The sequence below is a fragment of the Rutidosis leptorrhynchoides genome, chromosome 4 (genome assembly GCF_046630445.1).
Source record: "Rutidosis leptorrhynchoides isolate AG116_Rl617_1_P2 chromosome 4, CSIRO_AGI_Rlap_v1, whole genome shotgun sequence".
Taxonomy (NCBI): Eukaryota; Viridiplantae; Streptophyta; class Magnoliopsida; order Asterales; family Asteraceae; genus Rutidosis; species Rutidosis leptorrhynchoides.
In genome coordinates, this window is record NC_092336.1 from 506,319,350 (window position 1) to 506,338,038 (window position 18,689).

Here is an 18,689-nt window from a genome sequence, read left to right on the forward strand (position 1 = left end):
CAAGTATTTTTGATAGGAGCTGTAAATGTTCATTTAGATTCATATATTAGTTTTTGATTTGATTGCATATTTGCATGTACATTTTGTACGTAGATCATGATGATGATTATGTTTGTGTGATATGGTCAAGAGGACAGGGACGACAAGAAATTGTATCTTTTACAAATTTACATAATGAATTTTAATTTAAAAGTCAAGATCTAGAAACTAAAATATCCGTTTCTATTACTTGATGTGCACATTATGTTTTTGTAAACATATTAATAGAAAACATTTTATCCTTTTTATTTTTCATTACTTCAGCTCTATATAAATTAAAACGAATGATAATTACTAATATGTATAACTTATAATACACCACCACCAACAACAACAATACTCAATTCCACACATGCAAAGTATGTGTGAGGTAAGATGCAGACAATCCTTACTCTACCATAGAATAGAAGAGAAGTCGTTTCTTTAACCACGAGTCGAGAAAAAAAAATCTCCACCCACAGGAAACGAAAGTCATACCTCTCCGTACTTCATGGTAGAGAAATTGCTATCGTGAGGACCTCCGAAAAATAAAAAAAGGTTTTAATAAATAAACAGAAAAGAAAACGAGACGTCATAAAAATGATGGAATCAAATGTTCATGTGTTTTAAAGTCCGCCTGAAAATCAATTTAGGCTAAAATTATCAAGGTATAATTATAATACATACAGTTACATTGTAAAATACTTTGTTAATGTTAATTGTTAGTAATAAAATAAAATTTCATTAAAATTAGTCAAAGTAAAATAAAAAAAAAAAGAAACCAAAGGGAACTCCACTTAAGAGGGGTTATTACGTTCTAGAGAAAATTACGAAGGGCTAAAAGTGTAACATTTTAAATCTCCACTTCTTACAACAAAGAAGCTTTTTTTCCGTCTGTAAATCGCCGTTGCCGGCATCGAGTGACCTACTTCTAGGAGCGAAGATCGAACCCTTGCCTATACAAAAATGGATGATTTTGATGGTGGTTCAGTACTAGTATCTTCTTCAAATCCTCAATGGAACATCGACAGACCTTTTCTCACTGGCCAATTTCACCAGGTTAAATTCAAATTAAATTAGGTTACCTTACTTACTCACTAAATACAACTCAATATATATTTTTCAAAAATTAAAATTCATGTTTCTTCTCGCATTGTAATGTCGATTGATTTCAGGAAGCTAAATTTGCTGAATCAAAGGGAAATTCACTGGATGCAATTGGAAGGTTTATATCTCTATTTTATTTTGATTTAATTATTATCAAAGTTTTTATTTCCATAGTTAAAGTTTTCATTAATTTTCATTTTGTTGGAAATTGTTAATCCTTTTTTTATTTTTTTATTTTTTTATTTTTACAGTTTAGAAACAGTAGAAGACAAGCCTATAGGTTGCTACAATGCATCAGTGCAGGTACACTTACAATGCATGACATGATCATAATCAAAATTGAATGTATCGTTTTTGGTTGTACATTTATGAACAGCCTAATAATGTCACTGGTGAACTTTTTAGTTAGATGTAATTTTTTCTAGTTTATGCTTTGAATAGTTAATGGAGTGTTTGTTTCATAAAATCAAATTTCTTAGGAGCAACTAATTCATAAATGGTGTATCTGCTAGTATATTACTTAATATATGTATGTTCGACTCCTCAAATCAGATTTTTTTTTTTGGCTGTCGTATGGCATTTAGAACTTGAAAAGCAATTGTATGATGTTTGCATGAACTGTTGAATGATGCCTCATAATAATATTGGTTTGATACCTGCAGGAACTGATTGTAATTGATGATCTTCTATCTGCTCTACTCGGTATTGAGGGACGTTATATTAGTATCCACAAAGTTCGAGGAACTGAGGACTCTTATAGCTTTGATGTTGATGGATCTATGGATCTGGCGCTCCAGGTAATAATCGTTACATTTGAAAGTTTGATATTTGTTTGGCTTATCTTTATGTTCATGGAATTTGTTTACGTTTTAAAACTAAATATGGCAAGCAAATTCAGGAACAATCAAAGAGGATTTTTCCATTGTGTAAGAGCTATTTGCTAATCAGCCAGTTTGTTGAGTCAAGATCCCAGTTCAAGTTTGGATTGGTTAATCATGCCTTTGCTGCTGCTTTAAGGGCCCTCCTCCTAGTAAGTGCTTATGTTTAATGTTCTTTGATGATTGAATATATGGAAATGTTCTGTGATTGTATTGGATAAGTAAATTAATGAGGCGGATCATATTGTTGGGAGGCATAAATATTTAGAGTAGGTTTTAGTGGTGTATCATTATGCCTAGTCAGAGTTTATAATACATTTGTAACTATCTTTTCAGGATTATCAAGCTATGGTGGCACAACTTGAACATCAATTTCGACTAGGAAGACTTTCAATACAAGGATTATGGTTCTATTGTCAGGTAGTTCTTTAGTTTGTGTATTTGCTACTTGATTTTTTGCCCAATTAGAAAATAATGACTTATGAACGCTATCTCATTATATGCATGTATATTTAACCTGTAACTGTAAACTAACTGAACCAAACTGACCTAGTGTAACCGGATCTCTACAATTTCTTCTTGTCGTGACTGATTACAATGAACCAAACTGATAACACTAAGGTGATGAGTTGTAATGCTTCCTCAATTTTATCTTGAAAATATAACCTGGAGTGTCATAACCTATTATGGGAGTCAAATAAAAAATACGAATGCCCTATATGGCTATATCTTGAATAATTGCACTTCATAGTGTTTATGCGATAGAGAATATGGTGGTTTCTTGCACCATGCCTTTAACTACAGCAGCAATCTGTATGAGTTACAAATTTTTCTTTCAGTTTTTTTTTTTTTAATTCCTGTTATCTTTGTTTGTAGCCAATGATGGGATCCATGCAAGCGTTGTCAATAGTCATAAAAAAGGCTTCAGCAAATAATTTTGTCGGTTCAGCGGTTCTTAACCTCTTACAGAGTCAGGTAAATATATGTGAATTTCTCAACTTTTTAATTGTCTATCCTTTAGTTCAATGTATGTATTATATGCTACTTATATATCGCATTTTTATACTGGAACAGGCCAAGGTGATGGCCGGCAACTACTTGGTAAGGTCATTGCTGGAGAAGATGATAGAGTCTGCAAATACGGCTTATCTTGGCATACTCGAAAGGTATATTGTACATGGGCCTTATTCTTTACTATTAGATTTTCAATATTTTATAGGGACTTAATATATAAATGCATGAACTGTACATTTTTTAGGTGGGTGTATGAAGGAGTGATTGATGATCCTCATGATGAATTCTTCATTGCTGAAAACAAGTCCCTTCAAAAAGTAAGGGCTTACCCTCTCATACAAACTTATTAAAAGCTTCAGTTTCTGACAGTTTATTTTTTACAGGAGAGTCTCACTCAAGATTATGATGCTATGTATTGGCGACAACGATACAGTCTTAAAGATGATATTCCTTCTTTCCTTGCAAATTCAGCTGAAACCATTTTAACAACAGGGAAATATCTAAATGTCATGAGAGAATGTGGGCACAGTGTTCAGGTATTGTTATGTCTGACAGTATATTAACTTATAAATAAGTTGACTTGGCTTATGTTTTATCCGTACGGGCTGGTCAAATGGGTAAAGTACATTGAAGTTGGCTAAATAGGCACACAAAATCTATTCATAATTCATAAAACCTCATTGTTAGTTTTTCAAAGTTAATTTGTTGGTGAAATATAGCTTTTGTAATGTTATCTGACATACTAATTCTTTTGACCTGTTAACCGACCTGCCCATTTTGCTACTTTTAGAAGCTTTTTTACTGTTAGTGTAACCCTGGCTCCTATAAATTTATAGGTCCCTGCATCAGAGAACTCAAAATTGATGAACTTTGGGTCCAATGATCATTATATTGAATGCATTAAATCTGCATACGATTTTGCAAGTGGTGAGTTACTAAATCTCATGAAGGATAAGGTACAGTTATTGTTAATTATCTAAGATCTTATCCTGAGTTCGTTTTTCTTGTTCCATTTCACTTGCAAAAAATGGTTGGTGCTTATATTTGTCTTCTCAATTTGGTGATCAATTGTTTTTTTATAAATGGACAGTATGACCTCATTGGGAAGTTACGTTCTATTAAGCATTATCTTCTTCTAGATCAGGTTTGCGCTAACTTCTAGTGTCTTACTTGATTATTTGGACTGTTTCACGTTTGACTCATTTAGCTCTTTAAAATTATATAGTCCGATTAACATCATTTTTTGTGGGAATATTTCTGTTATAATGATTATCTTAGTAGAATTGCGGGTTGACTTGCAGGGTGATTTCTTGGTTCACTTTATGGATATTGCTCAAGATGAACTTGCAAAAACACCAAATGAGATCTCTGTGGAGAAGCTTCAGGTCTTTATCCGTTTACCTAACATTATCTTACTATAATTGTCTGTATTACAGCATTGTTAACATTGTTCTTGTATAGCATTCATAATGTTTTTGGAAGTAGTGTATCATTTTCAAATGTTAAACTTTATTACTTTCATAAATCACGTGACAACTTTGGTTTACTTGGCTTTAATTTTCAGTCTCTCTTGGACCTTGCACTGCGCTCGACAGCAGCTGCCGCTGATCCTTTGCACGAAGACGTTACTTGTTCTGTGGTGGGTGACGCTTATATATTTAGTCCTTGACTATATATTTATACGTAGAAATATGTTTGTTAAGGAGACATGATATTATTCTACTTTTAGGACACATGTTCTTTGTTGAAAAGATTACGAACCCTCAAAGATCTTCAAACGAGTGAGACTGTGTCAGAGACAGATGTTTTAGACGAGCCCTTGACTATAACTGGTGTGGAGACATTTTCAGTTAATTACAAGGTAAATACTTTCTTCCCAATTTTGCCACCAATTTTTTTTCATTAAATATATGAAGGTACTAAAATAGAATTATTTTCGCTTATTGCCCTAGATAGATTATGTGAAACTGGAATCATCTAAATGGAAGTCTACCTCATATCTTTATATTTCGTGTATCTGATGGAAATGCACTCATTCTATGTTAATAGTTCGACTTTTGTGCTACAATCTTGCCTGAAAGAAGGAAACAAAGGTTGGCAAATATGTAAAATAACAGAACATGAAAACTTTTTAACGAATACTATCTGTTGTTGAATGTATATTATATTTATATAATATATTATATATTATATTATAATTATATTGCTTATAATATGAATAGTTGTGGGAGTACTTACAATGTGATTTTCAATATACTTGGATAATCTTAGAGATGGATCTTTTATCCTATCTACTTATTAATGAGTAGATTTGGGTTATGTTTCGTATTAATGGTGAACCTTTTTCAGCTAACAATGAATTGGGTAAGATGGGATAAATTGAAGTTGCTATACGTGTATCTTTAATGTATATGATATTCTAAATTGCTACTCCACTGTGTGTTAGTTTTTGTTTCTTTATTGGTATCATATGTAACACACTAATCTTAAATATTGAAAGTGGACATAAAGTTTTCTTTGGTCTAATTAAACCCAATGCGTACTAGTAATCACTCAGCCCAAGCTTGTTTTGAGCATACTACTACAACTTTCTGAATTGTAGATAAAATGTAGTCTTATTTTACTATGTTTCGTGTTTCAGGCTCAATGGCCATTATCATTGGTTATATCAAGAAAAGCCTTGACAAAATATCAGTTGATTTTCCGGTTTCTGTTTCACTGCAAACACGTGCATCGACAACTTTGTGCAGCATGGCAAGTCCATCAAGTATGAGACCAATCCCTACCATAGGCTATTATTTAAAGACTCCTTTTTTCATTGGTCTGTGTTCTGTTTTAATACTTTATTGTTGTAGGGTGCACGTGCACGTGATATGCATGGAACTGCAATCTCAACATCATCAATATTGTGTCGTAATATGCTCAAATTTATAAACAGTCTTTTACATTATCTAACGTTTGAGGTACATCAAATTTACTCTTTGATCTTTCACGTTTGAAAGCTCGTTATCTTAATTATATTTCTCTTTTGCTTGTGTTTGTAAGGATCGTATAGTCCAAATACAATGTCCTGCAATATAAGCCCAAGAGTCCATCCTTTTCTAAAACCAATTGGTGATAGAGGGACTTCCCCTTAGACTTATATACATACATTTGTTTTATCCCATGACCGATGTGGGACTTTGGTTTGCACCCTTACAAACCTCCCCTCAAACCTAAGTCCATCTAGGCCTCCCCTCCAACGATAGTCTGGATCCAACCTTTACCGCCGCCAACTCGGAACTCTCAACCTGGTGGGAGGGCAGGGAGATTTCGATACAAGGCTTCCAGGATCAACTCATCGTGCCAGGGTCCTCCTCGAACGAGAGCTGGGTCCACTCATCGCTGCTCAAGACCGAGGGGTGCGCCACGTCGCTGCATGTGCTCAGGGGTGCGCCCTACTGCGCCGTCCACCACATCGGGGCTATAACCTGGCTCTGATACCACTTGTAAGGATCGTATAGCCCAAATACAATGTCCTGCAATATAAGCCCAAGAGTCCATCCTTTTCTAAAACCAATTGGTGATAGAGGGACTTCCCCTTAGACTTATATACATACATTTGTTTTATCCCATGACCGATGTGGGACTTTGGTTTGCACCCTTACAGTGTTATATATTCAAGTACATTATCAACTTTGGATATGGGTATTGACCCTTCTACTTTGAAATGGGCCAGATCAGAATATTTTGTCTATAATGGGTCAAACATGTAACATTTACAAAATATACGAACAAGAAATCGGTTAGACGTTTCCCAAAGTTTATATATCATAGAACTGTGTAATTAAGTTTATCAAAAATCAATTATTGCTAAAATAATCTTAATCTGTATTTGACAAATAAGTTATTATCTATAGAACTGTTCAGAATACTGGGTAAAAGCAACATGTACAAACTCTACCCGCTTTGTTATTCGTTGGCTTAATCTACCCAGCATATTGGGTTTTTGTTGGTCACTGACTATATATGCAGTACTCTTACTTTGTGGTGACTATATATTTCTATATATATCTTTTGCTAACCACTAAAGGTCTCCCACTTTTATCATTATTTCATAGTAGATATGTGTTTTTCTTTCAGGTTCTTGAACCAAATTGGCATGTTATGCATAATAAACTAGAGAATGCAAAGAGCATAGATGAGGTATGTGTTGATTCCTCTTCACTCTTGAAAGCCCTTAGAGAGTGTATAAACCTTAAAAAAAGCTTGCCGTTACTTTTTTCAAATTGTTTGATGTCTTTAAATTAAATTTGTAATTTGTAATTTTCTGTATTATCTTAACCTTATGTCGAATATATCTATCATAATAGGTTATCCAATATCACGACTTTTTCATGGAGAAGTGCCTCAAGGAATGCTCACTTCTTTCACCAATCCTCCTCAAGGTTGGCACGATTCCTTACTCAGATGTCAATCACACAACAATAACAATACTCAATCTCACAAATGTGTAAAAGGATTTAATATTAAAACAAATTTCTAATAATTTAATGGATTTAGACTCAGAAAATCTGAATGTATATTAAAACACCCGATTTCATAACATGCCTATAAAAGAAGGTGTTAAGGCTAGAACCTGCCTTTTATCAGAGTAGAACCCTAATCGATTATCAATCACAAACAAGCAAACCGAATAATAAACACAGAATAAAAAAGAACACGAGAATTATAGTGGTTCAGTTTCTAGGTGAAACCTACATCCACTTTGGAACTAGAGAGTATTATTATTAATTTGGAGGTGATAATTTACAAGTACAATTGAGAGACTATATATAGACTTAGGACCCTCAATAAAAACGGCCCAAACAATTAGGGTTGGCCAAACCCTAACTTGGTCACCAAGTAAACTCCTGGCCCGTTTTTCTTGGGCTTAAACTACCGAAGCCTACACCTCAACAATCTCCCACTCGGAGGCTTCGAATACCATCGATCTGCACTCTTGTACTTCTGCAATGCAAGACTCAGCTCATCTCTTCTCTCTCTAGTTCCTGCCTTCTCTTCAATGTTCCTGAAGGCCAGTTGAAGCTATGCACCGCTTCAACTTATCCAGCGTTACTGGTTTGGTGAACATATCTGCCGGATTCTTTGAACCCGGAATGCTCTCCAGATTAAATGTTCCATTGTTTATCCGTTCCCTGATAAAGTGATACTTCATGCCAATGTGCTTCGTCTTAGCATGATAGACTGGATTCTTCGCTAACTTGATTGCGCTCTCATTATCACAATATAAGACAAATTCTGTCTGTTTGCTACCCAGTTCTTTCACGAATGTCTTCAACCACACTAGTTCTTTACTGGCTTCAGTCAAGGCCACGTATTCTGCTTCAGTAGTAGATAGAGCCACGCTCTTTTGAAGCCTAGACATCCAACTCACTACTGTTCCTCCTATAGTGAATACATACCCGGTGGTGCTCTTCAAGGTATTATTGCATCTACCCAGATCTGCATCAGAATAACCCCTGAGAGTAGTATCCCTGCCCTTGAAACATAACCCAACTTTGGGAGTACCCTTTAAATACCGCAGTATCCACTTCACTGCTTCCCAATGTTCTTTTTCCGGAGCTGACATAAAGCGACTAACCATCCCAACTGCATGTGCTATATCAGGTCTTGTACACACCATAGCGTACATTAGACTACCCACTGCGGATGCATAAGGAACCTTAGCCATTTCTGCTTTTCTATTTCAGTTTTTAGGAGACTGATGTTTAGAAAGCTTTAGATGACTTCCCAACGGTGTGTTTCTTGGCTTTGTAGACTCACCATTCATTCTGAACTTTTCAAGAACCTTGCGGATATACTTTTCTTGAGATAAAGAAACTGACCCATCTTTATTCCTGCATATACTCATACCGAGAATCTGCTTAGCTGGCCCGAGATCCTTCATTTCAAATTCTCTAGATAATTGCTTCTTCAAATTGCGTATTTCAACCATATCAGAACCTGCAATCAACATATCATCGACATAAAGAAGCAATATAATATAGGAGCTCTTGAACTTCTTCAAATAACAGCAATGATCTGTAGAACTTCTCACGAATCCTGTCTTCTCCATGAAATTATCAAATTTCAAGTACCACTGTCTGGGAGCTTGTTTCAAACCATACAAGCTTCTCTTTAGATTACACACAAGACTCTCCTTTCCTTTGACACGAAACTCCTCTGGTTGAGACATGTAAATGTCTTCTTCAATGTCACCATGCAGGAAGGCTGTTTTAACATCCAACTGTTCTAAGTGTAACTTCTCGGTTGCAACCATACTTGGAACCAATCTGATAGTCGTCATCTTCACTACTGGAGAAAAGATTTCAGCATAGTCGACTCCTTTCTTTTGTTGAAATCCTTTGACAACTAATCTTGCTTTGTATCGTTTAGAACCATCCCCTTCATCTTTGACTCTGAAAACCCATTTATTCTGTAAGACCCTTTTTCCTGGTGGTAACTTGATCAACTTCCAAGTTTGATTTTTCAATAAAGATTCCATCTCGCTTTTCATAGCCTGCTCCCACTGGAACGAATCTTTCACCTTCATTGCCTCAGAATAACTTTCTGGTTCCCCATTTTCTGTCAAAAGAAGATAGTTAACTGTTGGACTAAACCTCTCTGGCTGTCTTGTGACTCGTGTAGATCTTCTGACCCAATTGAACTGGTCAAATTGTGATGGGGGCTGTGGGGTCTGCTCATCATCAGAGTCTGAGCTCCCACTATCTGAAGTCTGCTCGTGATCAGACTCCAAGCTTTCACTGTTAGGAACTCCCACTGGAACTTCAGTTTCACACTCTGGAGTTTCCCTTTCATCTTCTCTAGTTGTCTCTGTGTCAACCGCAAATTCAACTGATTCTTTTTCTTTTGGTGTTGAGTTGAAATCCTTGTACAATTCTGCTTCATTGAAGGTGGCATGTTTACTTCTGATAACATGTTTTCCCTTGTTATCCCATAACCTGTAACCCATGTCATCTCCCCCATAACCAATGAACACGTACTTCTTTGCTTTTGCATCAAGTTTGTCACCATCTTTATTAATATCATATGCACTGCACCCAAAGATTTTTAGATGCTCATAACTGATTGCTTTACCTCTCCATTCTTCTTCGGGTATTTTGAAATCAAGCGGAGCTGATGGAGAACGGTTGATCAAATAAGCGGCATTGCTTACTGCATCAGCCCATAGAGTCTTTGGTAGCCCACAATTAAGTCTCATGCTACGTGCTCTCTCATTTAAAGTACGATTCATTCTTTCTGCAACTCCATTTTGTTGTGGAGTACCTGGAACCGTCTTGATCATCCGAATGCCATGATCAGCACAATAGTTAACGAATTCGGTGCTGATGTATTCTCCTCCATTATCCGACCTCAAGCATTTTACCTTCAAATCACAAGATAATTCAACAGCAGATTTCCATTTCTTAAAAGCTTCAAATACATCAGATTTATTTTTAAGAAAGTAAACCCATACCTTGCGTGTTGAATCATCGATGAAAGTAACATAATAGCGTGCTCCTCCCAATGAAGAAACAGGAGTAGGCCCGAACACATCCGTGTGTACTAGCTCCAACTTCTGAGCCTTTAATGTTCTGCCTGCTTTTGCAAAGGTGACCTTCTTCTTCTTTCCTAGAACACATGACTCACAAAAGTCCGATTCAACTTTCTTCAGACCAGGAATTTTACCATTAGACACTAGCATTTTCATTCCTTTGTCACTCATGTGACCTACACGTTGGTGCCACTGACTAGTTAAGCTACGATCATTGGAAACTGTATTTACTTCATTAGCTGGAACTTCTACCATATAAAGAGTGCCTCTCTTCTTACCCTTGGCTATTACTAAGTTCCCCTTTATTACTTTCCACTGACCTTCACCAAATAGCACACTATATCCTTGGTCATCAAGCTGTCCAACAGAGATTAGTTTCTTCTTTAGGCCAGGAATAACTCGGACATTTTCCAAGGTCCAATTAGTACCCAAAGAGGTCTTCAGCTCTAAGTCTCCAATCCCTGTAATGTCAAGACAGTGATCATTAGCCAAACGAACTTTACCAAGATTACCTGTTCGTAGATTCTTCATCAAATGTGGACTTGGAGTAGCATGAAACGATGCTCCTGAATCCATAACCCACGCATCAATTGTATTCTCAATGCAGCAAACAAGGACGTTATCATAATCAACATTAACTTCCTTTGGCTTTGATGATGTTACTGGCTTAGTGCACTGGTTTCTGAAGTGCCGAGTCTCCTGACAATTCCAACATTTAATATCATTCCTCGTTCTCGACACACTCCTCCTTCTTGACTTTGACCTGCCCCTGGTGGTGTTACTTCTGCCTTTCCTCCTACCCCTCTCTTCTGTGCTCAGCAAGTTTCCTGATGGTTCTCCTGAACTCTTTCTTCTTATATCTTCTCCAAGAATAAAATCACGAATGCTCTCAAACTTTAGCTTTGAGGACTCTGTGGATCCACTGATAGCTGTGACTGAACCTGACCAGCTTTCAGGTAACGAAGATAATAATAGAAGAGCTTTGACTTCGTCATCGAACTTGATATCAACTGACAGTAACCGAGAGATAATATTGTTGAAGTTATTAACATGATTTGTTACTGAAGCACCTTCTTTCAACCTGGTGTTTACTAACTGTCTGATCAAAAACACCTTGTTAGAAGCAGACGGCCTCTCATACATATTTGCTAAGGTCTTCATCAAACCATGTGTCGTGGTTTCGTTCACAATGTTAAAGGCAACACTTTTTGTCAACGTGAGTCTGACAACTGCTAGGGCTTTCCTGTCAAGTGTTTTTCACTCGTCGTCTTTCATTCCTTCTGGTTTATTCTCATTCAAGGCTTCGGTCAGATCCTTCTGACATAACAAATCTTCAACCTGCATCTTCCGCCACCCAAAATCTTGCCCATCAAACTTGTCGATTTTGATCCTTCCTTCTTCTGCCATTGAAAAAAAATTTATTGGATCTGAGGTCAACAGCAATCTGATCTGTAACAGTAGCAGTAAATCTGTAACAGCAGAGTCTGGTGAGTCTGGTGACGGCTAGGGTTGATCTAGATCTGTAACAGCAGAGTCTGATGGCGGCTAGGGTTGATCAGCAGAGTCTGGTGGCGGCTAGGGTTTAGCACCTGCAATCTGATCTGCAATCTGATCTGTAACAGTAGAGTCTGGTGGCGGCTAGAGTTGATCAGCAGAGTCTGGTGGCGGCTAGGGTTTAGCACCTGCAACCTGATCTGCAATCTGATCTGTAAAAACAGCAACAACAGCAGCAGCGACTGGATCTGTAACAGCAACAGCTATGATTGACGGCTAGGGTTGGAACCTGAGCTCTGATACCAGTTGTTAAGGCTAGAACCTGCCTTTTATCAGAGTAGAACCCTAATCGATTATCAATCACAAACAAGCAAACCGAATAATAAACACAGAATAAAAAAGTACACGAGAATTATAGTGGTTTGGTTTCTAGGTGAAACCTACATCCACTTTGGAACTAGAGAGTATTATTATTAATTTGGAGGTGATAATTTACAAGTACAATTGAGAGACTATATATAGACTTAGGACCCTCAATAAAAACGGCCCAAACAATTAGGGTTGGCCAAACCCTAACTTGGTCACCAAGTAAACTCCTGGCCCGTTTTTCTTGGGCTTAAACTACCGAAGCCTACACCTCAACAGAAGGTTCATGAGTACTACTAACTGCTGTAAGATTACTGAATCTAGGTATACACAGTGCATCATTGCTGCTGAAAGATTCCACGTTCAATTAATTTATTACTCCGTATATGTATCATTTTTTTTTTTTTTTTTTTTTTTTTTTTGTTTTAAGTTTTTAACATATATCTGATAAGGAATACAATGCTAGTCATATATATTTTCTAGCAAGAGTGCCTAAGGTAAATGATATAAAAATGTATCTAAAACCTTCAATTTTTACGGTAGGGAAGGACCCTCGTTGTTAATAATGAACAACTTCAAGGACTTCATGCCTTTTATAAAGTCCCACATGTATTAATTGCATAATTTTCTCTCTTATGCTTTGATCATTTAATATTAAATTTACTTTTTGTTTGAAAATGGCTCTTATCATGGACACTTTAATCCGAATGCAGAAATTTGAGAAACTGAAACTTGTATGCCTTCAATATGCTGCTGCGACTCAGTGGTTGATGAACTCCATTGAAGCTCCCGACCCCAACAAATCCTTTGACGATTTTCCAATTTTGGAAAATTCAAAAGTTTTAAAGCTAAGGAAGCCATCTAAGAAGCCCAATTCACCTGCCGAAGAGTCATCGGTCATCGAGTGTGTCCTGTAAGTTCTAAAAACTTGAATTCATCTTTACTATAGGTGGCCGTTGCAATGCACTTATTTTATAGGTGGATCGACTCAGTTAATGTTTTATCCTTAGGTGAAAGAAACATGAAAAGTTTAGCTTACTCGATTGAGTTAAAATTAAACAAAGTTTGTCTAATCCGCCTGGCCAAACTCATGCTTTTGAACGTCTTTTTCTCCCTATCTCTCTCATGTGACTGCGTAATATGCAGGAAATTTGAAAGGGAGTTTACTGCAGAGCTTCAAAGTTTAAGGCCCATTTTGAGCAGCAGGGCCCAGGCAGAACCATACTTGACTCATCTTGCACAGTTGATTCTTGGTGTTGGTATGGATCAACAGATGTAGGTTTTTAGTATCATATAATGTATGAAGTATGGTTGCCAGAGAGTGCATGTTGTGTTATACATCTATTTTGGAATATGCTAGTGTGGAACATTTCCTTGCCCAACTAAACCGATTGTATAGATTTCGTAGTACTACTACGTGGAACATGTTGATTATATTCTGAAAAACTCAATTTGTTATTATTATTAGAACATGTTAGAAAAAATGTCCGTTTTTCGGCTTTTCGCTATGGGTAGATGGGCAGAATAAATCATGTAACGGAGGAAGTATAGAATGGCCAACAACTTAAATAAAAACTGAATACTACTACTAACATGATAACCTTAACAGGCAAAAAGAACATAATTTGGGAAATTTCTTCATTTGATATAACAATTTATATTCTGAAAATATAGTACTCGGTACGACATACTGTGTAATGATCTATTTGTGTATTTATGACTTTTAAATAATCTAACTTTAAAATTTTAAAAAATATTGATTGAAGTAATTTTTTTTATTTATAAATTATTTAATTGATCACATTTGGATTATTTTTCCTTTTTTTTTTTTTTAAATTATAAATAATTTAATTTTCCTTTTTAATAATTAATAAAAATTTGGTTAATCTGATTCGTAACTATTCAAACGTCAATGAATGAATAGCTATTTGCTCCATTATTATTCAATTTTTCCCCTTAAGCATATGCTAAATAAAAATATAAATAAATAAATAATAAATATATATAAATAATAAATATAAACCGGATCTTTAACTCGTCCATATGTAACACGTATAATTGTCGTTAACAAAGTGTTGTATATAGTTGTTATATATAAACTTTAAAATGATGATTATGAAGTTAAATGATATTTTGTGTTAGAAAATAATAAAATTTTATTTTAAACAAGAATTTGCTAACAACGGATTTTAGAACTGTCGTTAGTGTGCATTTAATAGTTAGACTTGTGGTTAATTATGACTATTAAGCGGTGATTACCTCATTTAATGCACACTAGTGATAATCTTAAAGACTAATGTTAATAAAATTTTTGAAAATATATTCAACGCTTTAATAATATTTCAAAATAATAAATAATTATAATTATACACTAACAAATATAAATAAATATAATTAATTATACACTAACAAATATAAATAAATATAATAATTAATTACCTAATTACTTAAATAAAATACAATATAATAATAGTGATAATAATAATTAATATCAATTTATTACTACATATTCAATATTATTATTATTAAGTTAATCGTTTATAATTATAACTAGTGAAATGACCCGTGAAATCACGGATATGTTTAAATGAAACAATTTAATGACATGTTTTAGGTATTAAGTGAATTTAAATGCTAAAGTCGTTCATTTTAATGACCCGATTAACTAAGAAACTTGTCGTTGTTTTTACAAATATATAGAGACATGTATTTTCGCATACATATGTAACGTAATTAATTTCGTAAAAAAAATCCATATTTGAATATTAATAATATAATAATTATAATTATAATCATTATATTAAAAGTAAATAATAATAATAAAGTTCGCTTAAAGTTGAGTATTTATATTTTTAATAATAATAATAAATAGTAATAATAAATGCCTTTTAAACTTTTTAGAAAATTAAAATTACAATTTAGCAGAGATTAGTATTTTCTTTTATAAAAGATTTCATATTATTTTTTTAATCAAATTAATATATAATTATGACATCATCATTATGAAAATTAAAAGGTAATTAGTTTAATGATAACATCATCATTTTAGAGATTTATATGACTATATTACATATAGATATAGATATTATTTAATTAATTAATTTAATAATTTATATGAAAGGTAATGTAAATAATAATATAAATATAATAATAATAATAATAAAAATAGTAAGAGGAAGTTGACAATTTTAGTTTCCGTGTTGGATTCCTAACCCTGGCGTCACTCATGAGGCAACAAACAACTGACTCCATCATTACACGTGTTATATTCTAATTGGATTTCTCTTAACCGACTCTATATAATATGGCCTATAAATCACCCTAATTTTACCCCCAATTCATCACAAACTCATTACAATCAATCAATCTCTTAATAAATCCTAAATTTTCATCTCGTAGTTTTCATCAATCAATTTTCTCGAAGGTATCATTCTTTCTTACAATAATCTCGTTCTTAATTTTAATCTACTGTTAATATGTTCCTTTTTATTCATCTGCTTTGAATTAGGGTTTTAATTATCCTTTCGATGATATGCGTGATCCATCTCTTTTAACATCCAATCGCTAGATCTGTTAAATATACGAACAGTTTTATCAAAGTGTTGTAGATCTGGTTACGGTTCCTGAATTAGAGCTTTAAATCTCCCTTTTATCATTGAATTTTTATCTTTATTTATATGATCTTATTTTTGATTTTGTATCTTATTTTATTTCTTATATATAATATAGATTATTATATCTATATCTATAGATGATATAAACGTGTAAGTATAGAATTGCTCTTTTGGAACAGGTACCTGATTTATAACTTTGATTATCTGTTCGTGGCCTTTGAAATATGTATTTCTAATATATTCGCTTATCAATCCTTAATCTGGCTTTCGTAATAAGTTAAAAGTGTTAAATCTTGCTTTTTTTTATTTATTTATTTGGCTGTACTTTTTATATTAATTATCTTTATGTTATTAATACAGATGCAGATCTTTGTAAAGACACTCACTGGTAAGACAATTACTCTCGAAGTCGAGAGCTCAGATACCATCGACAACGTTAAGGCCAAGATCCAAGATAAGGAAGGAATCCCACCAGACCAGCAAAGGCTCATCTTTGCTGGTAAGCAACTTGAAGACGGCCGTACATTAGCTGACTACAACATTCAAAAAGAATCCACACTCCACCTTGTTCTCAGATTGAGAGGTGGGATGCAAATCTTCGTTAAGACCTTGACAGGAAAGACTATCACTTTGGAGGTCGAAAGCTCCGACACGATTGACAATGTCAAGGCCAAGATTCAAGATAAGGAGGGTATCCCACCAGACCAGCAGAGGCTGATATTCGCAGGAAAACAGCTTGAAGATGGCCGAACTCTTGCTGATTACAACATTCAGAAAGAGTCAACTCTTCATTTGGTCCTTCGTCTGCGTGGTGGTATGCAGATCTTTGTTAAGACCTTGACTGGGAAGACTATCACGTTGGAGGTTGAAAGCTCGGACACAATCGATAATGTGAAAGCGAAAATTCAAGATAAGGAGGGCATACCACCAGACCAGCAGAGGCTTATTTTCGCTGGTAAACAGCTTGAAGATGGCAGAACCTTAGCCGACTACAATATTCAGAAGGAGTCAACTCTTCATCTCGTTCTTCGTCTGCGTGGTGGTATGCAGATATTCGTGAAGACCTTGACCGGGAAAACTATAACTTTGGAAGTGGAGAGTTCGGATACGATCGATAACGTGAAGGCTAAGATTCAAGATAAAGAAGGGATACCACCAGATCAGCAGAGGTTGATCTTTGCCGGAAAACAGTTAGAAGATGGTCGAACTCTGGCTGATTACAACATTCAGAAGGAATCGACTCTTCATCTTGTGCTTCGTCTTCGTGGGGGATTTTAAGTTTCTTATGTTGTTTGGTGGTTATTATTTGTTTGTGTGAACAACTGATTTGTTGTTTCTTGCTGTTTATGCTGTGTTGAATGAATGAAACGTTAATTGTGGTGTTTGTAATACTTGTTGGACTTGTTCTTGATTATCTGTTTTAGTCATGGAATGTTAATGATCAGCTTATAATTGATATGAATTGAATATTGTTTGAAAAAGGTTTTGTTACAGCTTAAAAGTGGTGGTTGCATCTACTTTGATTTATTAATGCCTATTAACCATTTTATTTCCAGGTAATGTGTTTGTTACAGGAGCTCTAAAGCTGTGTTCTGAAGTTCTATATGTTGCTAGTAATATTTTATTTTCTAGATAGCGGTGGTTTAAAGGTGAAGGTTATCTAATGTCATATGATAGAAGTGATACGAGTACCGAGTAGTTTCTTTTTAGGTTCTTTATGTAGTAAGACTGAAAATAACGCCTGCTTCAGAGCATGCGACGCCCCTGACGCCTATATCTGCTCACCACCTGACGCCCCTGACGCCTATATCTGCTCTGACGCCTATAATTCAAGAAATAGAAGATGATGATTCGGAAGTCGAATCGGCACCATCTATTCCGAGAGGTTACATTCCTAGGGAACGGGAGGTTGCTGCACAACGTTTGTGGAATGATTATTTTTGTGAGACGCCAAAATATTCATTTGACATTTTTTGGGGTTATTGGGGGGTCAAAATCATTTGAAAAAAATAATAATCTTCATTTGACATTAGAGGTTACATGTGGGTTGATTAATTCATTTGAAACAAAAAAAAAAAAAAAAAACTTGGACCCTAGACACTGCCATTTGACATTTGGGGTTATTGGGGGTCAAAATCTGACACCGAGTTAAATGCACTTTTTGAGTCAAAACAAATCTGCCTATGACAAGGAGGGTTAGAAACAGTCTAAGGTTGAGAACTCGGATCTTGGGGAGCAAAGTTGTAAAACTCGCTACTTGAAATAAATATATATATTTTGATAGGCTTTGAGACAACCTTGTAATCTGATCACCAAATATATATGTATTTTTAACTAAAGACGCATCATGTTCAGCTTTTTCATAATAAACTCGTTCTTTCAAGTTTCACCTAAACAGCTACACACATTTCTATCTCTTTTTTTCTTTTTTCTTCTTATGTACCCTATTCTCTTTCTTTTTCTCTTCATGGCTTCTTTGTCCCCACATCTTTTCTCTCTAAACCACCTACCACTACCAGTACCACCAACCACCCATTAAATTTCATCTTTACTGACTTTTCAGTTAGTCTAAACAATCTTGAAGTACTTTTCTGTAAAATTAGACCGAATTTTCAAGTGCAG

At 34.9% G+C, this 18,689-nt stretch overlaps 2 protein-coding genes across 2 annotated transcripts; both read left to right on the top strand.

The window, feature by feature from the left end:
* The first annotated feature begins 922 nt into the window (after window positions 1-922).
* Window positions 923-13,918, top strand: LOC139844811 (gamma-tubulin complex component 2). Its single transcript, XM_071835038.1, has 21 exons — window positions 923-1,077; window positions 1,194-1,243; window positions 1,377-1,428; window positions 1,788-1,922; window positions 2,024-2,155; window positions 2,340-2,423; window positions 2,880-2,978; window positions 3,078-3,169; window positions 3,262-3,334; window positions 3,401-3,553; window positions 3,854-3,973; window positions 4,108-4,161; window positions 4,319-4,402; window positions 4,582-4,656; window positions 4,747-4,878; window positions 5,659-5,784; window positions 5,873-5,980; window positions 7,140-7,202; window positions 7,370-7,444; window positions 13,167-13,366; window positions 13,600-13,918. The coding sequence occupies exons 1-21, from the start codon at window positions 985-987 to the stop codon at window positions 13,730-13,732; spliced, it is 2,133 nt and encodes a 710-aa protein (XP_071691139.1). The 5' UTR covers window positions 923-984; the 3' UTR covers window positions 13,733-13,918.
* Window positions 13,919-15,799: 1,881 nt separating this feature from the next.
* LOC139839563 (polyubiquitin) lies at window positions 15,800-17,534 on the top strand. Its single transcript, XM_071829656.1, has 2 exons — window positions 15,800-15,877; window positions 16,428-17,534. Exon 2 carries the CDS (start codon window positions 16,428-16,430, stop codon window positions 17,343-17,345), a length of 918 nt encoding a protein of 305 aa, XP_071685757.1. The 5' UTR covers window positions 15,800-15,877; the 3' UTR covers window positions 17,346-17,534.
* Window positions 17,535-18,689: the final 1,155 nt, after the last annotated feature.

Coding starts and splice junctions, on each gene's coding strand:
- LOC139839563 (XM_071829656.1), top strand. CDS start 16,428: ATGCAGATCTTTGTAAAGACACTCACTGGTAAGACAATTACTCTCGAA.
- LOC139844811 (XM_071835038.1), top strand. CDS start 985: ATGGATGATTTTGATGGTGGTTCAGTACTAGTATCTTCTTCAAATCCT. Junction 1,078..1,193: donor TCACTGGCCAATTTCACCAG/GTTAAATTCAAA, acceptor GATTGATTTCAG/GAAGCTAAATTTGCTGAATC. Junction 1,429..1,787: donor GCTACAATGCATCAGTGCAG/GTACACTTACAA, acceptor TGATACCTGCAG/GAACTGATTGTAATTGATGA.